The sequence below is a fragment of the Lonchura striata genome, chromosome 26 (assembly GCF_050655825.1).
Source record: "Lonchura striata isolate lonStrDom1 chromosome 26, ASM5065582v1, whole genome shotgun sequence".
NCBI classification, from domain to species: Eukaryota; Metazoa; Chordata; class Aves; order Passeriformes; family Estrildidae; genus Lonchura; species Lonchura striata.
In genome coordinates this window covers 4,798,276-4,819,522 of record NC_140728.1, presented here as the reverse complement: position 1 = coordinate 4,819,522, position 21,247 = coordinate 4,798,276, and the positions used below count along the sequence as shown (strand labels likewise).

At 61.0% G+C, this 21,247-nt stretch overlaps 1 protein-coding gene across 1 annotated transcript in view; it reads left to right on the top strand.

The window, feature by feature from the left end:
- The window catches only part of TMCC2 (transmembrane and coiled-coil domain family 2), a 32,538-nt gene extending 17,852 nt beyond the window's left edge, over positions 1-14,686 (top strand). The window contains exons 3-5 of the mRNA XM_085561335.1: positions 11,306-12,240; positions 12,817-12,952; positions 13,541-14,686. Of these exons, the coding sequence (XP_085417461.1) occupies positions 11,306-12,240; positions 12,817-12,952; positions 13,541-13,852 (1,383 nt within the window). The 3' untranslated portion in view covers positions 13,853-14,686. The remainder of the gene's footprint in view (positions 1-11,305; positions 12,241-12,816; positions 12,953-13,540) is intronic.
- The last annotated feature ends 6,561 nt before the right edge of the window (positions 14,687-21,247 follow it).

Here is a 21,247-nt window from a genome sequence, read left to right as displayed (position 1 = left end):
GAGCAGGATTTGGCTCCGCAGGCTGGATGAGGGTCCTGCTTGTGGCTCCTCATCTGGCTGGGGTCGTAGCTCAGCCTCTCCCTGCTTCCCCCTCAAATCCTCCGTGCAGAAGCTCCCAAAAATCCTCCCTGGCTGCACAAACCTTGCTGGAGGTGCTGAACTGGTTAATGCTGTGTCGGGGTCACTCCCTCTGGCGAAAACAACAGCGGGAATTTTTCCAGATATTCTCCAAACGTAGGCAGGGGCCTGAATGGCTTCACCATTGAGGGTTGCTCACTGAATTGTCCCTCCAGAGCTGTCCCAGGGCACAAGGGACAGTCCCAGCTTGGAGGATGTGGTGTGCGATGAGGAAACCCCAGAATTCCCAAATCCCAGGCATGGAGAGCCAGGAACTTCCCAAGGGAGAATCCCAGGATGTGCCCATCAGTACAACTGCACTTCTGGAGTGCCCTGAGCCCCGTGGCATGGTGGCACTGTCCCAGCTGTGATGGGGGCTGGCAGCAGTGGTGGCTGCTTGTTTGTTTGTTTGTTTGTTTGTTCCCTTTGGGTGCCGTTTGTTCTCCGGCACATTTGGAGGATTGGGATCGGCCCCGTGGCAGCCCAGCCTGTTCCTGCTCCCCCCCAGCCCGTGCTGGTCCTTTTTGGAGCCTCCCCTGCCAATCCTCTGCCCCTGGGGTGCTCAGCCCTGGAGGAGGAGAGGATCCAGCAGCTCCCCACACCTCTGCAGGGCTGCCCTCCCGGACCCTGCTCCTAAATCCTCTGCTGGGTGTTTTTGTGAGTGTCCCCCGCCCCCTGCTCTCCTTTCCAGCCAGGGATTTGGGATGTGCAGGTGTCGGAATCTGAGGTATTGATGATTCTGAGATTGTAAAAGTCTCTGTCTGTCAGCCCCCTGCCAAAGCAGAAGCCATAATTGGTCTGTGCTGGTTTCCAGGTTGTTTATTCTGTTGATCTCTCACATGTTCTGCTGCCCTGCCCAGCTCTGTCCTGCAGGGCAGCGTGTGGGGCTCTGCCCTCAGTGGGATGTGACAAACATTCAATACCAGAAACTCCCTGGGCTGCATTTACAAGAACGTGCCAATATCTGTCACCTACGTTGGACAGTGTGTCCCCAGCCTGAACCAACAGAAAAATGCCAACACCACAGTGAGACATGGAGGGCATGAAGAAGGAGAAAAAGGACAAGGCACACCCAATTTCCTCCAGCTTGTCCCCTTTGGACCCCTCATCTAGAATCCTAAAATTTCACTTTTGCACCCGTGCCACACTTAATTATGACTTATATCAAACCCTCAGAGCTGGTAATTGATCCTGTAAGATTGAAAACTCTTTTCCATGGGCAGAGATCACAGACAGTGTCTCTGGGGGCTCTGTCCAGGGGGGTTCCTGACCCCTGCCAGGGTCCCAGGGAAGCCAGAGGGAAGCTCTGGGTTCCCACATGCAGGGATAAGGGGCGAGGAGCAGGGTGGGACCTGCAGGAGGAGGCCCAGGAGCCGCTTGCTCCACACACCAAATCCACTCGTGGGGAGTGGGGTGCTGAGCAGCAGTGGCTTTGGCAGATCTCCGCCTGTATCAGCATCCCAATAATCCATGTACAGTTTTCCCAGCCCAGCCTGGGAGGGTTTTCCTGCTGGTTTTAACTTCTGCTTCTCTATGCTAAGCCCAGCCCCAGGCAAAGCCAAGCCCAAGCCCCAAACCTGCCCCGTATTCCTGTGGCAGCACAAGGGGACCCTCCTTGTGCCCAGACCAAGGCTTTGGAGCTGGACCCTGCCCTGCCCAGCACAGCACACACCAAATCTGCCACGAGTTTGTGGAAAATCCAGGGGTTTTCTTTGCATGGCTGCTGGCATTTCTTTCTAAATGTGCCTCGTACAGTCAGGCCTGAAAAACAGCAGCCAGGGGGAAGGATGATGGGGAGTGTGACACCAGCCCCGTGGGTAATTCCCTTGCAGAACTCCTGTTCTTCCCATGCCAGGAGGGGTTTTGCCAGCTGTGGAAGGGAGGCTGTGCCCTTGGGAGGGGAGATGCTGCCCCACCCAGCCTGCAGTGATGCTCTTTGTTGTTTGCCAGGATTTGTTAAGCTTTCCCTGGTGCTGGGGAGCTGGGAGCAGGTGTTCTCCTGGGAATCCAGCCCCTCAGCTCCTCAGGGAGTCACAGAAATGCTCTCCAGGGCTCGTTGCAGCCTGCACTGGCTCTTCCTGAACATCCCAACCTTTATCAAGTCCTCTCTCCATCCGCCTCCTGTGGGAAATTCCTGCTCCTCCCCCTTTTCCCAAGGCCTGCAATAGGGTTTGCGGGGGGCTCGGAGCTGCCAGGGGCTGTGGGGGACATCGTGATTCCCCCTAGGATGGGCGCACCACTCACTTGCCAGCCCCAAAAACCACGAGGGGAAGCAGAAGGGCTCTAGGGCCAGCTCCAGCGGCTTCAGGGGGGAAGTGGCAGGCAGGAAGGGTGCTTTCCACCGGGTGCTGTGCAGCTGCTGCTTCTCCTGCCCTGCCGAGGCAGCGCCGGGGCCACGGGAAGTGACCTCTGCCCGCTGGGCTAAAAGCAGCTGTGATGCTGCGGCAGAATGGAGAACCGAGCTGACCGGGGCTGCACCGGGACTGCTCCATCCCCCCGGCACCAGGGATGGGCCAGGAGCAGCCCCGGGAGGAGAGGAGCCCTGGGTGCTGTGGGTGCCAGCCCCGCGACAGCTCTGCGGTGTCACCGTCCAGCCCCACAGCTCTGCGGTGTCACCGTCCAGCCCCACAGCTCTGCGGTGTCACCGTCCAGCCCCACAGCTCTTTGGTGTCACCAGTGTCACCATCCATCCCCGGGGCAGCTCTGCGGTGTCACCAGTGTCACCATCCATCCCCGGGGACAGCTCTGCGGTGTCACCAATGTCACCTCCCGGTCCCAGGGACAGCTCTGCAATGTCACCGTCCATCCCCACAGCTCTGTGGTGTCACCAGTGTCACCGTCCAGCCCCACAGCTCTGTGGTGTCACCAGTGTCACCGTCCATCCCCAGGGACAGCTCTGAGGTGTCACCGTCCAGCCCCACAGCTCTGCGGTGTCACCAGTGTCACCGTCCAGCCCCACAGCTCTGCGGTGTCACCAATGTCATCGTTCATCCCTGGGGACAGCTCTGCGGTGTCACCGTCCAGCCCCACAGCTCTGCGGTGTCACCGTCCATCCCCGGGGACAGCTCTGAGGTGTCACCAGTGTCACCGTCCATCCCGGGGACAGCTCTGCGGTGTTACCAATGTCACCTCCCGGTCCCAGGGACAGCTCTGCAATGTCACCGTCCATCCCCACAGCTCTGCAGTGTCACCAGTGTCACCTCCCGGTCCCTTGTGGCACCCTCAGGGGTCTCTGCCCTGTCCTGCCCTGCCCTGGCACTGCTGAGCGTGACACGGTAGGGCACGGCTGGGTTTTGGGTGGAATTTCCAGGGAATCTGCGTTTCCCTGTGGGCATCGGGAGGGAGCTGGAGCTGGAAGGGGAGGAGGATTTGGTGCCTGGCAGCGTGGGTTGGGCCGTGCCAGGCTGCTCCAGCTCTGCTCTCTGTCCCTCTGGGGGTGGGCACAGCGGGCACCGGGCAGTGCAGGGGGGTGAAGGCAGCGCAGCTCGGGTCCAGCCCTCACCCCAATGCCAGGCTGGCTCTGCCACAGCGGTGGGGACAGTGCCGTGGCAGTGCCAGGCCAGCGGGGCTCAGTGTGGGCAGCCCCCGCGGATCCGGGGCACGCTCAGCCCGTGGGTCTGCCCTGAGCCGTTCAAAGGGCGCCTGCAAACCTTCCCGAGCTGCCGCTGGGGTTTTGAGGAATGCCTGAAGCGGAGGAGCCGGGCTCAGGCAGCCCACAGGACGTGGCCAGGGTGGCTTTGAGGTTTGGGACATGCAGAGGGCTTTGCTGTGCCTCAGCACAAGGCTCTGGGTTTTCCTTCTTTAGCTCAACACAAGGCTCTGGGTTTCCATTCTGTGCCTCAGCACAAGGCTCTGGGTTTTCCTTCTGCACCTCAGCACAAGGCTCTGGGTTTCCATTCTGTGCCTCAGCACAAGGCTCTGGGTTTCCATTCTGTGCTTCAGCACAAGGCTCTGGGTTTTCCTTCTGCACCTCAACACAAGGCTCTGGGTTTCCATTCTCTGTCTCAGCACAAGGCTCTGGGTTTCCATTCTGTGCCTCAGCACAAGGCTCTGGGTTTCCATTCTGTGCCTCAGCACAAGGCTCTGGGTTTTCCTTCTTTAGCTCAGCACAAGGCTCTGGGTTTTCCTTCTTTAGCTCAACACAAGGCTCTGGGTTTCCATTCCGTGGCTCAGCACAAGGCTCTGGGTTTCCATTCTGTGCCTCAGCACAGGGCTCTGGGTTTTCCTTCTGTGCCTCAGCACAAGGCTCTGGGTTTCCATTCTGTGCCTCAGCACAGGGCTCTGGGTTTCCATTCTGTGCCTCAGCACAAGGCTCTGGGTTTTCCTTCTTTAGCTCAGCACAAGGCTCTGGGTTTCCATTCTGTGCCTCAGCACAGGGCTCTGGGTTTCCATTCCATGGCTCAGCACAAGGCTCTGGGTTTTCCTTCTTTAGCTCAGCACAGGGCTCTGGGTTTCCATTCTGCTTCCCCGAATTGCTCAGACCCCCCAGCCCTGCTGGCTGCAGCCCCCCAGCTTTGGGCAGAGCCCAACACTCAGCTCAGCTCTCCTGGTGCCTCCCCAGCTCCCCTGGCCTGGCAGCACCGCAGCTGAGCCTGCTCAGGGCTGTCCCTCCTTTGTCCATCTGTCCCTCGTTTTTCCATCTGTCCTGTTTCACACCTCGGCAGCTGCTGTGAGTCCCCACACCGCTGGCTGGCTGTGTTTCCTGTGCTCTCCCGTGGCAGAACGGGGTCAGTGCCACCCCCACTCTCATGGGGTGACAGGGACAGATCCAGGTCTTAGTCCAGGACACCTCCTGGTGCTGGCACGAGTGGCTCATTCTTGGTTTTTAACTCCCTCAGGCCGCCCAGCTCCTTGCTCAATGACAAGATTTTTTTTTCCCCCGACTGTTTCCACTCGCATTTTTCCTTTCTGGATGCCTCCCCCTGCTTTTCCCAGGCTTTTCTGTCCCGCTCTGTGACACAGCAGATGACAAGAGCCCGTCCCGACCTCCTGCGTCAGGGCACGGGCAGCGTATGGGGCTGGAGGCGGGTGAATATCCCGGCACGGGGACGAGGAGGAGTTTTGCGTTACAGCCCTGCAAGCTCGGCTGGCTGGGAGCTGTAAACAGCTCGGGCAGATCTCCTGAGCCGGCAATCCAATCCCGCCGGAGCGAGCGCCTCCGTCCCTGCGCGCCGGGAGCCGCGGGGAGAGCTCCGGGAATAGCGGGGAGCGCCCCGGGAATAGCGGGGAGCGCCCCGGGAACAATCCGGGAATCGCGGGGAGAGCTCCAGGAACCGCGGGGAGAGCTCCGGGATCGCTCCGGGAACCGCGGGGAGCGCCCCGGGAATAGCGGGGAGCGCCCCGGGAACAATCCGGGAATCGCGGGGAGAGCTCCAGGAACCGCGGGGAGAGCTCCGGGAGCGCTCCGGGAACCGCGGGGAGCGCTTCGGGAACAATCCGGGAATCGCGGGGAGCGCCCCGGGAACAATCCGGGAATCGCGAGGAGCGCTCCGGGAAGCGCAGGGACCGCTCCGGGAACAATCCGGGAATCGCGGGGAGCGCTCCGGGAAGCGCAGGGACCGCTCCGGGAACCGCGGGGAGAGCTCCGGGAATAGCGGGGAGCGCTCCGGGAACAATCCGGGAAGCGCGGGGAGCGCTCCGGGAATAGCGGGGAGCGCTCCGGGAACCGCGGGGAGCGCCCCGGGAGCAATCCGGGAAGCGCGGGGAGCGCTCCGGGACCGCTCCGGGGACGCGGGGCCAGCCCTGACGGGGTCTACGAGAGGCTTCTCCCCCTCCTCCCTCCCTGCTGCTCCCCCAAAACCTCGCCGCCGCCTTCCCCAGCCGGGAATCCTCCTGCCATGGCAGCCGGCCCTGCCCGGGCAGCGCTGCCAGCCTCGGGGACACCGCGGGGACACGGCCGGGCAGCCCGCGCCAACTAGCCCTGGGGCACCCCAGCCCTGCCCGCCATGGAGGTAGGTCCTGGCAGCTTTTGGGGTTCGGGTAAGATGATGGGGAGGATGGTGATGGGCGCAGAGACCCACGGGGGTTTTCGGTGCCTCGGTTCCTTGGGGAATGAAACCAGAGGTGAAACCCCCCCCCCAGCGCCACCCGTGCCGGGTGGGAAACTGCTGCAGCTGGAAGCCTGAACGTTAATCCCCGCATTATGTAAGGAAAATTATTGTCAGGCTGGGGAATGAGTGCAGGGAGCTGCTGGCAGCCCGTTGTGCCCATCCAGGGGTGGCACAGAGGGGGACACGGCGCTGCCGGCCCCGGGCGCTGCTGCGGGCTTGGAAGGAGGGTGGGAATTGTGACTCAGGGCTCCTGCTGCTATTTTCAACACCTGGGCTGGGTCTGGTGGGAATAACAGCTCAGCTCCATGAGACACAGGGCTGGGAGCCCGTGTGGGGACGGGGACAGGACACTCGGGGTGTCCCCAGTGGCACCGGGCAGTGGCCAGCTCAGGGGATGCAGTGCTGGAAAAGTGCTCTGAGGAACGGGGACCACATGAAATAACTGCCCCGAAATCCCCCTCCCCACATCCACCACACGTCTCCATTTCTGTGCTGGCCACGGCCTCTCCCTGGTGGCATTCCAGGGCCACCGAGTGCCCCAGGCACGGTGACACTTGCGCTGCAGAGCTGAGGGATCAGGGCAGCAGCTCCCTGCATCTGCCCTGGATTTGGCATCAGTGGCACTTGTTCTTGTTTTCTCCCTGCACATGGTCCTTCCCAGGGCTGTTTTGTGCCCGGGATGGATTCCAGGCAGGAATCACAGGGATACTTTGGAGGGAAGGACACAGCCACGGCTCATCCCCGGCACGTCCCGTGGGCTGCAGGGCACAGAAAACAGAATAATTCAGGGGGTGATGTCAGCGCCTCCAGAGTGCTGCTCTGAACTTTGCGATAATTGTGCGATTCCTGCAGAACGGGGTTAGAGCCAGGAGTGGCTGTGCTGGGACAGCCAGGGCCCTGAGGTGGGGACATGGCCCTGAGCCTGGGGGACAGCCCTGAGCTGGGGGGACAGCCCTGAGCTGGGGGGACAGCTCTGACCTGGGGGACATAGCCCTGAGCCTGGGGGGACAGCCCCGAGCTGGGGGGACAGCCCTGAGCTGGGGGGACATAGCCCTGAGCCTGGGGGGACAGCCCCGAGCTGGGGGGACAGCCCTGAGCTGGGGGGACAGCTCTGAGCTGGGGGGACAGCTCTGAGCTGGGGGACAGCCCTGACCTAGGGGACACAGCCATGAGCTGGGGTGACATCCCCAAGCTGAGGGGACAGCTATGACCTAGGGGACACAGGTCTGAGCAGGAGTGACAGCCCCAAACTGAGGGGACATCCCTGAGCTGCATGAACACCCCCAAACTGGATGACATCCCCAAACTGGGTGACATCCATGAGCTGAGGTGACATCCCCAAACTGGGTGACATCCATGAGCTGAGGTGACATCCCTGAACTGGGGGACATCCCTGAGCTGGGTGACATCCCCAAGCTGGGTGAGATCCCCAAACTGGGTGACACCCCCAAACTGGGTGACATCCCCCAGCTGAGGTGACTGGGCAGCAGCTGGCAGAACAAGAGGACGCAGTCTCAAGCTACATCGGGGAAGGTTTAGGTTGGATATTATGAAAAAATTTTCACCGAAAGAATAATAAAATACTGGAATTGTCTTCCCAGGGAGGCGGTGGAATCACCATCTCTGGATGTGCTTAAAAAAAGACTGGACATGGCACTTGGTGCTATGGTCTGGTTGTGGTGTTGGGGTGTAGGCTGGACTTGATGATCTTAGAGGTCTCTTCAACCTCATTATTCTGGGATTCTGTGACATCCCTGAGCTGAGGGGACGTCCCCGAGCTGAGGTGACATCCCCGAGCTGCTGACCTGTCCCAGCTGTCCCCAGCCTTGCATAACCGTGCGGGGCCGTGCCCCGTGAGCGCTTTGCTCAGCTGCTCAGCTCCAGCCTTTTGCAGAGCTCAGCTCTGCTGGGCTCAGCTCTGTTGATAAGAACAATTTCCCTCCCCTCGGCCTGCATTCCTCCCGCATCCCACACCAGCTCTGCCCTCCCAGCCTGCAAAACAAGCTCTGGGAAAAACAGTGTTTTCATCAGGAGAAATTTCCTTTCATCTGGTGCCTGCCAGCGGGTTTGCTGCATGTAGGGAAAGTGTGGCTTTTCCTAATCCCCCCCTTAAATCCCCTGCACAGTCGCTGGGATTTAGCAGGCAGGGCCTGTTAATGCTCCAGGGATCCACATTGTCTTTTTTTGGGGGGTTGTTTTCAAAGCAACAACCTGATGTGCCTTCCCCAGGATGGCAGGGGTTCAGCCCAGCACTCTTCCCTACCCATCCCACACGTAATCCCGTGGATAAATCCTGGAATTCCAGAATGGTTTGGGTTAGGAGGGGCCATAAAACCCATCCAGTGCCACCCCTGCTGTGGGCAGGGACACCTTTCACCATCCCAGATTGCTTCAACCCAACTTTGGACGCTTTTAGGGATGGGGCAGCCATGGATTCTCTGGGAATTCCATCTCACAGCCAGGAATTCCTCCCCAAAATCCCATCTAAACCTCCCTCCTTTCCAATCCAAAATACAGAGGGCAACTCCCTCTTTGGAAAGAGAGTTTGAGCAACTTTTCCCCTCCACTCCCCAGCGGGTGTTTCCCGTTTGGGCCTCTCCAGAGCTGCCTTTTCCTTTGCCATGGTCACTTTTTCCCTTTTCTGTCCAGAGAATTGCACATCTGGGCAAAAAGTCTGTTTCCTGCTGTTTCTAATTTCTGCCTGGTGATAAGAAACCGAAGCGAAACCCTCCGTGGAGGGCCCAGCCTAAAAATAGCCTGGAAGTGGGGTCTGAAACCACAAGTTTTTGTTATTACTTCATTTTTTATTTTTATTTTTTTAAGAAAATTGCCGCTCAGGACAAGGTGAATCCAGCTGGGATCGCCCTTTTGCTCCCATCCTCCAGCCCTGGGCTCCATGCTGCAATGAGGGGACAGGAAAAGCTGTGGGGAGTGGGTTGGGGGGAAGCTGGGATGAGATCCCAACACCCCCAGAACTCCCAGCAGGAGACAAAAAACAGGGAAAAAAAGAAAAAAAAGAGATGAGAGGGAATAACAGGAGGGCTCTGGCTTTTGCCAGCCCCTGCTCCAGATGGGATTGTTCCCAAGCAGCATCTTGAGAGAACATTGCTCCCTCTCCCCCCTGCATTTCCTGGTGATAACATGCTCCCAAGCAAAGATCCCGCAGCTTTATCCCTATTAAAGGGTCATTCGGGGAAAGTGGGATGCAAATGAGAAATTATTCAGGTCTGCCAAGAGTATTTAACTTCCAAGCAGCTCTTAATTAGAAGCCAGGAGCCATTTACACAACCAGGGAGGTTTTGCATAAGAATCTGCATATAAAACCCAGCAACTGGGAAGATTTAGGGTTTGTTGTTTTTTTAATTTTATTTTTTTCCCAACTGGCCAAGCAGCACATCCAGGTTGGAGGGGACGAGGCAGGGCCTGGGTGTGAGTCCAGGCTCTGCAATTGTGGCTTCAGGCAAGCGGGTTCCTCTCCCAAACTCCAGTTTGGCCATCTGTAAAACGGGATTTTGGCATTTGTCCGGATTTCCTGCGCTGGCAGCTGGTGTTTGCGAGAGGAGCTTGGCACTGCCAGGTGAGGGAGCTTGGGAAAGCAGAGGAGTGCCTGCACCTGCAGCTCCGGGAGCAGGAGCTGTTCCAAAAATTGGGATGGGGGCAGTTCCTCTTGGGCTGGACAGCTCTGGGGTGAAGGCAGGGCTGAAACGCCGCGGGGCTGCTCGGTCCTCGTGCTCGGGGCTGCTCTGGGGAGAGATTTGGTGATGAATCCGGGTTCTCCCCGCTCCCTTCTCCTGCCTGGTGGGGGAATCCCATCTGTGCACACGGTGAGGGTGCAAAGGCACGGTCAGCGGCTGCTCCGTGCCGAATTCCGCCGGGAGAATCCAGCCCTGAACCCCAGCTGGATGCTGTGCTCTTTTACTGGTGTGTGCTGGGATCCACTGGTGTGTGCTGGGATGGACTGGTGTGCTCCTGGGATCCACTGGAGTGTTCCTGGGATGGACTGGTGTGTGCTGGGATCCACTGGTGTGCTCCTGGGATGGACTGGTGTGTGCTGGGATCCACTGGTGTGCTCCTGGGATCCACTGGTGTGTGCTGGGATCCACTGGTGTGCTCCTGGGATGGACTGGTGTGTGCTGGGATCCACTGGTGTGCTCCTGGGATCCACTGGTGTGTGCTGGGATCCACTGGTGTGTGCTGGGATGGACTGGTGTGTGCTGGGATCCACTGGTGTGCTCCTGGGATCCACTGGTGTGTGCTGGGATCCACTGGTGTGCTCCTGGGATCCACTGGTGTGTGCTGGGATCCACTGGTGTGTGCTGGGATGGACTGGTGTGCTCCTGGGATCCACTGGAGTGTTCCTGGATCAACTGGTGTGTTATGGGATTGACTGGTCCATTCTGGGATCACCTGGTGTGCTCCTGGGGGCCAACTGGTGTGTTCCTGGATCAACTGGTGTGTGCTGGGATTAACTGGAGTGTTCCTGGGATGGACTGGTCTGCTCCTGGATCAACCGGTGTCTTCCTGGGGATCAACTGGAGTGTTTCTGGGATCACCTGGTGTGTTCCTGGGGGACACCTGGTGTATTCTGGGATTAACTGGTGTGTTCTGGGATTGACTGGTGTGCTCCTGGGATCAACTGGTGCATTCCTGGGGGTCACCTCGTGTGTTCCTGGGGGTCACCTGGTACGCTTCTGGATCAACTGGAGTGTTCCTGGGATCAACTGGAATGCTCCCGGATCACCTGGTGTATTTGTGGGGGTCACCTGTTGTATTCTGGGGTCACCTGGTGTGTTCCTGGGATTGACTGGTGTGTTCCTGGATCACCTGGTGTATTCCTGGGGGTCACCTGTTGTATTCTGGAGTCACCTGGTGTGTTCCTGGGATTGACTGGTGTGTTCCTGGATCACCTGGTGTATTCCTGGGGGTCGCCTGGTGTGTCCCTGGCATTCCAGCAGTGCTGGCGTGGCTGGGAAACCTCCAACCAACCGGAAAACTCCCCCAGCTTCTCCAGGCCATTATTCTCCTGCCCAATTCTCACCCCTTCCATGTGTCCCACGCTGGTTCCCTCCCATCCCCTCCCATTTCTGGGCTTTTTCCTCCCTCCCCTGAGCACCCCCCTCCTTTTCCTTCCCCGCCAGCTGGACAAGGGTGACGCGACCACCCTGAGCCTGCCCGCGGGCGCCGGGCACGGCGACGCTGACGGCCCCGTGTGCCTGGACGTGCCCGATGGCACCCCCGACCCTCACCGCACCAAAGCCGCCATCGAGCACCTGCACCAGAAGATCCTCAAGATCACGGAGCAGATCAAGATCGAGCAGGAGGCGCGCGACGACAACGTGGCCGAGTACCTGAAGCTGGCCAACAACGCCGACAAGCAGCAGGCGTCGCGCATCAAGCAGGTGTTCGAGAAGAAGAACCAGAAGTCGGCCCAGACCATCGCGCAGCTGCACAAGAAGCTGGAGCACTACCACAAGAAGCTGAAGGAGATCGAGCAGAACGGCCCCACCCGCCAGCCCAAGGATGTTTTCCGGGACATGCACCAAGGGCTGAAGGACGTGGGCGCCAACGTCCGCTCCAGCATCAGCGGCTTCAGCGGCGGCGTGGTGGAAGGGGTCAAGGGGGGGCTCTCGGGGCTGTCCCAGGCCACCCACACGGCCGTGGTGTCCAAGCCGCGGGAGTTCGCCAGCCTGATCCGCAACAAGTTCGGCAGCGCCGACAACATCGCCCACCTGAAGGACACGCTGGACGACGGGCACCCCGAGGAGGCCGCGCGGGCGCTGAGCGGCAGCGCCACGCTGGTGTCCAGCCCCAAGTACGGCAGCGATGACGAGTGCTCCAGTGCCACCTCGGGCTCCGCCGGCGGCAGCAACTCCGGCGCGGGGCCCGGCGGGCTGGGGAGCCCCAAGTCCAACACGCTGGACAGCCACCACAACAACTTCGACACCATCCTGGAGGAGCTGCGCGAGATCAAGGACAGCCAGTCCCACCTGGAGGACTCCATGGAGGACCTGAAGGCCCAGCTGCAGCGGGATTACACCTACATGACGCAGTGCTTGCAGGAGGAGCGCTACAGGTAGGGACGGGCGGGTGGCAGGGGTGGTGTCACCTGGGGTGGCCCTCTGGGGACCACTGACGTTCCCCACCTCGCACAGGCCCCTGAATATCAGGCTAGCCCAGAGGTCCGAGGCTGTGAGGGGAGGAATGTCAGGAGATGGCAAAGATTCCCAAAAGAGGCTCTTAGCCCAGATACTTTGGTTCAGCTCTCTTTATTCTGTGATGTCCATGTGGAGAACGAGGCAAAGGAGGACAAACAGGGAATGTCAGGGGCCTGTATAGACTTTGGACGGGGTGGGCTTCCCTGGCTCTCCCTGGGACAGGAAGGAGGGTCCAGGGGTATCTGATCAGAGCCACAGGGTCCTGGGGAAGGGGGCACAGAGTGCCCATGAGCTCACTGTGACAGCCCACAAGTTTCCCTCCTGGGCTTGTCCAGCCAAGAGGCGCTGGGTGCTGCAGCCCTCCTCACTGCCAGAGCTCCACGGAGGATCTTGAGATGTTTTCCCACAAGCAGGGGAGGGTGGGAGGGGCTGGGTGGTGCCCCCAGTGCCGGCGGGTCTGGGGGGACACGTCCCAGCCCGGCTGCCCCGCGCAGGTACGAGCGCCTGGAGGAGCAGCTGAACGACCTGACGGAGCTGCACCAGAACGAGATGACCAACCTGAAGCAGGAGCTGGCCAGCATGGAGGAGAAGGTGGCCTACCAGTCCTACGAGAGGGCACGGGACATCCAGGTAGGGCTGCGGGAGGGCTCGGCTCCCCTCTGCCCCCTCTGCGGGAGAGGCCCTGGGCTGGGAAGGAGGGTGGGGCAGTGGGACCCCTTCTCCCAGCCCCCTCCAGGGGAGGTTCTCCCTGTGGTGCTGTCACAGCAAGGGGCAGGTGACTCAAGCACGTCCCCAAAACCAGGGAATGGCAGACTGCTGCGGGTTGGAAGGAACATTAAAAATCACCCATGGCAGGGCAGGGACACTTCCACTGTCCCGGGGTGCTGCAGGGAGGGCGCAGCCACAGCTTCTCGGGGAATTCCATCCCAGGGCCTCCCCACCCGCACAGGGTGAAAGGAAATTCCTTGGAATTCCTTCCCAAGATCCCTCCGTTCCCCTTTGGAGCCACTCCCATGCCACGACGCAGTGGCACAGCGAGTCTCCTGCCCTGCTCCATCCCCGTGGCCGCAGCCCCGGGCTGTGACGAGCCACGTGTGGGCCAGCAGCCGAGTCCCCACATCCCCTTGGAGCCATCCCCCGGCCCCCAGGCAGAGCAAGACCCACCGAACGCCTCGGGGGGACAGCCCTGGAGCCGCTGGCACCGCTGTCCCCTGGCAGGAGGCCGTGGAGTCGTGCCTGACGCGGGTGACCAAGCTGGAGCTGCAGCAGCAGCAGCAGCAGGTGGTGCAGCTGGAGGGGGTGGAGAACGCCAACGCCCGGGCGCTGCTGGGCAAGTTCATCAACGTCATCCTGGCCCTCATGGCCGTGCTGCTCGTCTTCGTCTCCACCATCGCCAACTTCATCACGCCGCTCATGAAGACCCGCATGCGCATCCTCAGCACCGCCCTGCTCGTCCTCTTCCTCTTCTTCCTCTGGAAGCACTGGGACTCCATCAGCTACTTCCTGGAGCACGTCCTGCTCCCCAGCTGATCCGCCAGCCCCGGGGTTTGCGTTTCCCGACGAGGAGAGGGGCACGGGGATGAGGGTCCGCAGCCTTCTCCACGCGCTCAGTTCGGCTGCTCTGCCGGCCCACTTGGATCTGGGATCCCTCTGGGATGGTTGGGAAGGGTGGGATGGGGAGCAAGGAGGAGTTTTGGAAGGCACCGGTGATTTCTGGTTTTTCTAACCCTTTTTCTAAGGGGTTTTGGGTGGTTTTTTAAAGGGCTTCCTGAAGTCCTCAAGAAGGAGATCTTCTGCAGGGGTCTTCAGTTGGTGGGAAGGATCGAGCTGGACCAAAGCTGGCTCTGGGAGAACTTCCAGCAGGGAAAGAGAGGAGAGGGGTTCACCGGGGCAGGATTCTCCCTTTCCTTGACACAAAGCAAAGCAGGTGGAGATGGAGGCAGCAGGGCCAGGACAAACACAGCAGGACACAGGCCGGACCGGGGCTGTGACACGGCCCCGGGGCCGGGCACACCCAGGGCGGTCACAGCGGCACAAACCACACCCCTGCGCTGGTTTCATTTCCCGACCTCCCGACTCTCTGCCTTTAGTTGATCCGATCTCTTCAGGGACTCGTCCAGCCTCTGCCCCGTGTCGTGTGCGTGTGCGTGTGTGCGGTTTTTAATTTAATTCCAGACTCTTTTCTCCATTTGTGAATCAAAGCTGGTGGGGCAGGGGGAGGAGGGGCAGCAGCGTCCCTCCAGCCCCACCCCAGAGCACAGCATGCTGTCTCGGATGGTTCTTAAATTATTTCATACCTATATATTTATGTAATATATCTATACACACACATATATATATAAATATATATATAAAATACCTGCACAGCCAGGGCCTCCTCTGGTGCATATGGCAGCTGCTCCACGCACTTTGAAACCCTGAACACTTGGCCTCAGGTGAGAATTTGGCCCTGAACATTGCCAGTGGTGATTCCCAGGGCTGGCACGGGGTGTTTGGGAGGGTTGAGGGTCCCAGGGCCCAGCCAAGCCCTGCTGTGGCCTCACATCGGGGTCCCTGCATCCCCTCTTGAGCTGGGAGGAGAGCAAGGTTTGATATCAAAGATAAGGCTCAGACGAGCCCCAGGGCTGGAGCAGGGCTGTGCCCAGGTGGGATGCAGAGATAGGGACAGGACAGAGCTCTGTGGAGACTCCCTGGAGCTCCAGGGACATGCCCAGGTGGGATGCACACGTGGGGAGAGGACAGAGTTTTGTGGAGGTTCCCTGGAGCCCCAGGGCCATTCTCAGGTGAGATTCACAGGTGGGGACAGGACAGAGTTTTGTGGAGGATCCCTGGAGCTCCAGGGCCGTTCCCAGGTGGGATGCACAGGTACAAATGGACAGGACAGAGTTTTGTGGAGACTCCCTGGAGCCCCAGGGCCAGAGCAGGACCCTGCCCAGGTGAGATTCACAGGCAGGGACAGGACAGAGCTCTGGGTAGGATCCCTGGAGCTCCAGGGCCATTCCCAGGTGGGATGCACAGGTAGGGACAGGACAGAATTTTGTGGAGGCTCCTGGAGCTCCCGTTGCTGCAGGTGACACCCAGGGCACGTCCCCTCCGGAGGGAATGGTCAGTCAGTGACCACCTGAGCAAGGGGGGCTTGCCCAGAGCTGGGGAATCTGTCCCAGCCTCAGGTCCAGCAGAATTCCCTCCTCTGGCTCATCCAGCCAGGTGCGTCCTGCACCAGCTCAGCCCTGACAGCACGAAGGGAACAAAACCGTGAGTACTGAAATTCCCAAATTCCCTGAGCTGGGCTCGTCCCCTGCCCGAGCCCAGATCGGGGCAGCCCCGGGGTGGGAGCAGAGGGGAACCGCAGCGCTGCTGGCTCCGAGCGGCCGCGGGGCTGCGGGAGGGAGCTCGGCCGCAACAGGGAACGCGGGGAAGGGAATTCTGCCAGGAGGGGATTCCTTGGGAAGGGGATTCCACGGGAAGGGGATGCTCCGGGAAGAGAATGTTCTGGGAAGGGTTTTTTCCAGGAAGGGGATCCCGCAGGAAGGGGATAATCTGAGAAGAGGATGCTCTGAGAAGGGGATTCTCTGGAAGGCAATTCCACGGGAAAGGGATTCCACTGGAAGGGGGATGCTCTGGAAAGGGAATTCTGCCAGAAGGGGATTCTTTGGGAAGGGAATTCCTCAGGAAGGGGATTCTCCAGGAAGAGAGTTCTTCGGGAAGTGGATGCTCCAGAAAGGGAATTCACTGGGAAGACGATTCTCCGGGAAGGGGATGCTCTGGGGAGGGGATTCTCTGGGAAGGGGATTCCACAGGAAGGGAATGAGCTGGGAAGGGGATGCTCTGGAGAAGGGATTCCTCGGGAAGGGGATTCTCCAGGAAGGGAATTCCACGGGAAGGGGATTTTCTGGGAAGGGAATGCTCTGGGACGGGAATGCTCTGGGAAGGGAATGCTCTGGAGAAGGGATTCCTCGGGAAGGGGATTCTCCGGGAAGGGAATTCCACGGGAAGGGGATTTTCTGGGAAGGGAATGCTCTGGAGAAGGGATTCCTCGGGAAGGGAATGCTCTGGGAAGGGATTCCTCGGGAAGGGAAGTCCACGGGAAGAGGATTTTTCGGGAAGGGGATGCTCCGGGAAGGGAATGCTCCGGGAAGGGAAAATCCGGGATGCAGCTGCTCTGGGATGCGGCGCCGCGGCCGCAGGGGGGCCCCCGGTGCCCGCCGCGGATCCCGGAGCCGCTCCCGAGCGTTTTCCCGGCCGGCCGGGCAGGGGCAGGGGCTGGGGCTGGGGCTGGGCCCAGGCTGGGGTCACTCACCCCAATTAGCGCATTAACCCCTTCCTGCCCGCAGCGCAACAGCAGCAATTCCGGCGTCACAGCTTGGTTTGGGTTGGAAAGGACCTTAAAGCTGGTCCAGTGCCACCCCCTGCCACGGGCAGGGACTTCTGCTATGCCAGGCTGCTCCAGGCCCCATCACCTGGCTTTGAACGCTCCCCTGGGGCAGCCATAGCTTCCCTGGAAACCCATTCCAGGGCATCTCACCTTCCTTTTAGGAAAATCCTTCCCAATATCCCACCTGAAACGACCATCTGCAGTTAAAACTCTGTGCCCCTCGTGCTGGCCGTGGAGTGGAGGCAGTTTTGGGGCAGTTTTGGGGAAGGAGCAGCACAGGTGTGAGCCCTGCCACCCTCCTGTGACACCTGGGGACATTCCCGTCACGGCCTGGCGCTGCCCAGTCCCTGTGACCTCGCTGGCAGCCAGAAGAGCTCCTCCAGCCGGGGCGATCCCATCCCGGTGGGAATTTTGGGAGCTCCTACTCATGGCCCTGCCTGTCCCCACATCCGGCTGCTCTCTCCTGTGGCCTCCCCGCTGCCCCTCCAGCCCCCCACGATGGGCGAGCAGCTGGCCCGGGGGAGCACCGGCACCGTGCCCCGGCCGGCGCGGGGAGCTCTGGTGACACTGGCGCTGGCGGCGGGGACAATTCCCGCATGGGGCTCCCTGAGGACTCGCCTGGTCCCGGCGGGGTCAGGGGGGGCTCACAAGGGCCCCTTTTGTGCGGGAGAGGTGAAGCTTTGACGTCAGCCCGGCAGGAATTCCTTAATTCCATTCAGGCCGCTAATTGCGGGCTTTATGTAAGAGCCGCAGCCGCGCTCCCGGCCGGCAGCGGGACAAGCGGCGGGGACAGGGAATGTCCCACCGGACACGGGGACCCTCGTGGGGCCGGGGTTCAGCCACCCCTTGGGGTGGCACTTGCAGAGATTGGGGCACCCAGCGGGCACAGAGCTCGCTGGGGACACCCGGGGACAGCAGGGCGGGCTGTGCGGGCAGGGGCAGCGGGGTGGCACCGCGGGATGTCCCCTCTGTCCCCTCTTTGGGGCCGGTTTGCCGCATCCCGAGGGTGCCCCGGAGTGCCCAGGTCCTGCAGGGTGCGGCCAGCGCTGTCCCCGCGCCCTGTCCCGTGCCACCGCGGGAAGTCGCAGCCATAAACCGGGTCGGTGCCTCGGGGCGATCGCTGCTAACGCGGACAGAGCCAGGAGCTCTTTTCTCTCCCTCCGTTGTGCTCCTGCTTTCCAGCTGCACCAACCCTGCGCGATAAAATGATGAAACGATGTCCCCGCTGCTGGTGGGACCCCCAAAATATCTCCGTGCTGTCCCCACCGGGGATGGGACAGGAGGAACCCAGAGGGTCTCACCTGCATCCCCTGGGCACGGAGACCCTCACGCCAGCCGGGCACAGCGCTGGGCAGTGCTCCCAAGGAGGAGGGCTGTTGGGAAGGACGGATAAACATAATTATTCATAAATAATACAGCCAGGACGAGCACAGTCCTCTCTGCTAGCCGGACAACGCCCCTGCCTACGGATGGGGCCAGGGGTCAAGTGGACGGTTCCATCTTACCCTCCAAAAGATGCACGGTTCACCCTGCACCTAAAACATCAAGTGCCTGTGACCCCATTGGCCCGAGCCTTGTTCCAGCCCACCTTGAAGCCCCCTGAAAAGGGGTCTCCGAGGGGCCACACTCTTGGAACCTCTTCCCCTTGGAACTCCCCCTCTCCTGGAGCATCCTCGTGTCTCTCCCCTCTCGCACCCTCTCAAGCCTCGCCCCGTGCTGGGTCTGGCAGCTCGGGGCAGGACCTTCCTCCATCCCCAATAAACCTGATTCCCCAAGAGCAGCCTGCAGAGACCTCTCTCCTCAATCCATCTACACGCTCCTGGAGCAGGCAGCACTCGCTACAGAGGGGGATGAAGGGTTTGTGGAGGGGGAATGTTGGCAGCTGGGGACACGGCGGTCCCGGCCACCGTGGCCAGTGCCAGTGCCACCGTGGCCACTGTGACCAGCACCGATGCCACTGTGACCAGTACCAGCCCCACAGGGTGACCAGCAGCCCCTGGAGCCCCGAGCTCACCCCCAGCGCGAGTCCCACTCGTGGCCAATCCCATCCTTTAATTACAGCTTTAAAACCAAATCCTCGCTGGGTTTGCGGAGCGGGGAGAGGCTGGCGGAGGAAAATGAGGAGGAATTTAATGAAGGGCAGTGCCGGGAATGTCTGTCCCGAAATAAAGCCAAGGAGGAGCAATTGCTGCTGCCCGGGATCAAAGCCGGGGCCGGAGCGGGAGCGGGGCGGCTGCAGAGGAGGGGGAGGCAGCGAGGGGAGGGCGCGCCAGGGAAAGCCGGGGAGGTAAAATGGGAGAAATCATTGATGGGGGGGTCCTCGAGGGCTGGCGGCACTCGCGGGTCGATTTGGCCGATGCCAAAACCCCACCCTGCGCATCCCTGAATGAGCTCAAATATCCAAAATTCCCATTTCTCCTCAGGAGTGCAAATAGCAGAGTTAAGGCTCTGAAAACACCAAGATAAAAAAAAAAAAAAAAAAAAAAAAAATGCTGGAATATCCTGAGCTGGGAGAACCCACCAGGATCACTGATCTAGCTGCCGGCCTTGGGCAGAACGATCCCAAAACCCCACCCTGTGCATCCCTGAGATGAGCTCAAATATCCAAAATTCCCATTTCTCCTCAGCAACGAAAATAGCAGAGTTAAGGCTCTGAAAACACCAAGATAAAAAAAAAAAAGAAATGCTGGGATATCCTAAGCTGGGAGAACCCACCAGGATCACTGGTCCAGCAGCCGGCCCTGAGCAGAACAATCCTAAAATCCCACCCTGCGCATCTCTAGGAGCGTTTTCCAAACATTCCCGGAGCTCTGGAAGGCTTGGAACAGCCACCATTCCCTGGGGAGCATTTTCGGTACCACCTCAGCGGGAAGAACCTTTCCCCAAAACCCACCCTGCCCCTCCCTGCCCAGCTCCAGCCCTTCCCCGGCTCCTGCCGGGCAGAGCTCGGCTCTGTCCCTCCGAGCTCAGCGGGTCGCCCAGCGCCGGGAATTCCCGCTGGGATGGCGACTCCGTGGGAATCACGCCCCGCTGCCTTCCCAAGCGCTTCCCACGCGTGCAAAGCAGGCACGGGAGGCCGGCGGGGCCGCCCGGGGCCGCGGCGGACCGGCCCCGCCGGCAGCTGGCACACCCCGGTGCTGTCGCCGTGCCAGGCTGCCAGCCGCTGCTCCCCGCCGGAGCCGGCCCAGCCGCTTCCCCCGGCTCCGCCACAGCCCGGCCCGGCTCCCAGAGCCGCTGCAGGGAATTCCCAGCGGGACCCAAACCTGCTCCTGCCGCCGCAGCGACGGCCCAGCCCGGCATGGGAGAGCGGGGAGAGCGGGGAGCAGCCCCGGAGCCTCGGGGAGCAGCACCCAGATGTTCAGAGAGCATCCCCAAACCCTCGGGAGCAGCTCTGAACCTTCGGGAGCAGCTCTGGACCATCAGGGAGCATCCCCAGACTCTCAGGGAGCATCCCCAGACCCTCCGGGAGCAGCACCCAGTCCCTTGGGGAGTAGCCCTGAACATTTGGGAGCAGCCCCGGGCCCTCGGGAGCAGCTCTGGACCCCCAGGAGCAGCCCCCGGACCTTCAGGGAGCAGCCCCCAGACTCTTGGGGAGCAGCTCCGGACCCTCGGGAGCAGCCGCAGACCCTCAGAGAACAGCTCCAGACACTTGGGAGCAGCCCTGGCTCTTCAGGGTGCATCCCTGGATCCTTGGGAGCAGCTCCAGACCCTCGGGAGCAGCCCCAAACCCTCAGGAGCAGCTCCAGACCCTCGGGAGCAGCCCCAGACCCTCAGGAGCAGCCCTGGCTCTTCAGGGTGCATCCCTGGATCCTTGGGAGCAGCTCCAGACCCTCGGGAGCAGCCCCGGACCCTCAGGAGCAGCCCTGGCTCTTCAGGGTGCATCCCTGGACCCTCAGGGAGCAGCTCCAGTCCTTCGGGGAGCAGCCCCCAGTCCCTTGGGGAGCAGCCCCAAACGCTCGGGATCATCTCTAGACCCTCGGGGGCAGCTCCAGAGCCTCGGGGGCAGCTCCAGAGCCTCGGGGAGCAGCCCCAGACCCTTGGGAGCAGCTCTGGACCCTCAGGGAGCAGCCCCGGAACCTCGGGAGCAGTTCTGGACCCTCAGGAGCAGACCCCGGACCCTCGGGGAGCAGCCCCCAAACTCTCAGGGAGCAGCTCCGAACCCTTGGGAGCATCCCCAGACCATCAGGGACAGGGAGCAGTCCCCAAACCCCGGGGGAGCAGCCCCAGACCCTCGGGAGCAGCCCTGGCTCCTCAGGGAGTAACACCCGAACCCTCGGGGAGCAGCCCCAAACCCTCAGAGAGGAGCTCTGGTCCCTTGGGAGCAGCCCCCAGACCCTCGGGGAGCCCCAGACCCTCGGGGAGCTGGGGGTCACCATTGCCCATTTCCAGCTGCACAAGCTGGCGTCCTGCGGGCACTCAGGTGCCCGGAGATGCCTCACAGGATGCTCAGGACTGCCAGGCGGGCTTGGCTGGGCACCAGCATCCCAAATTTGGGATCCAGCAGGCCCGGCCCTTTCCAGGAACCTGTCTGGCTGCTGCTCTGCGTTCCC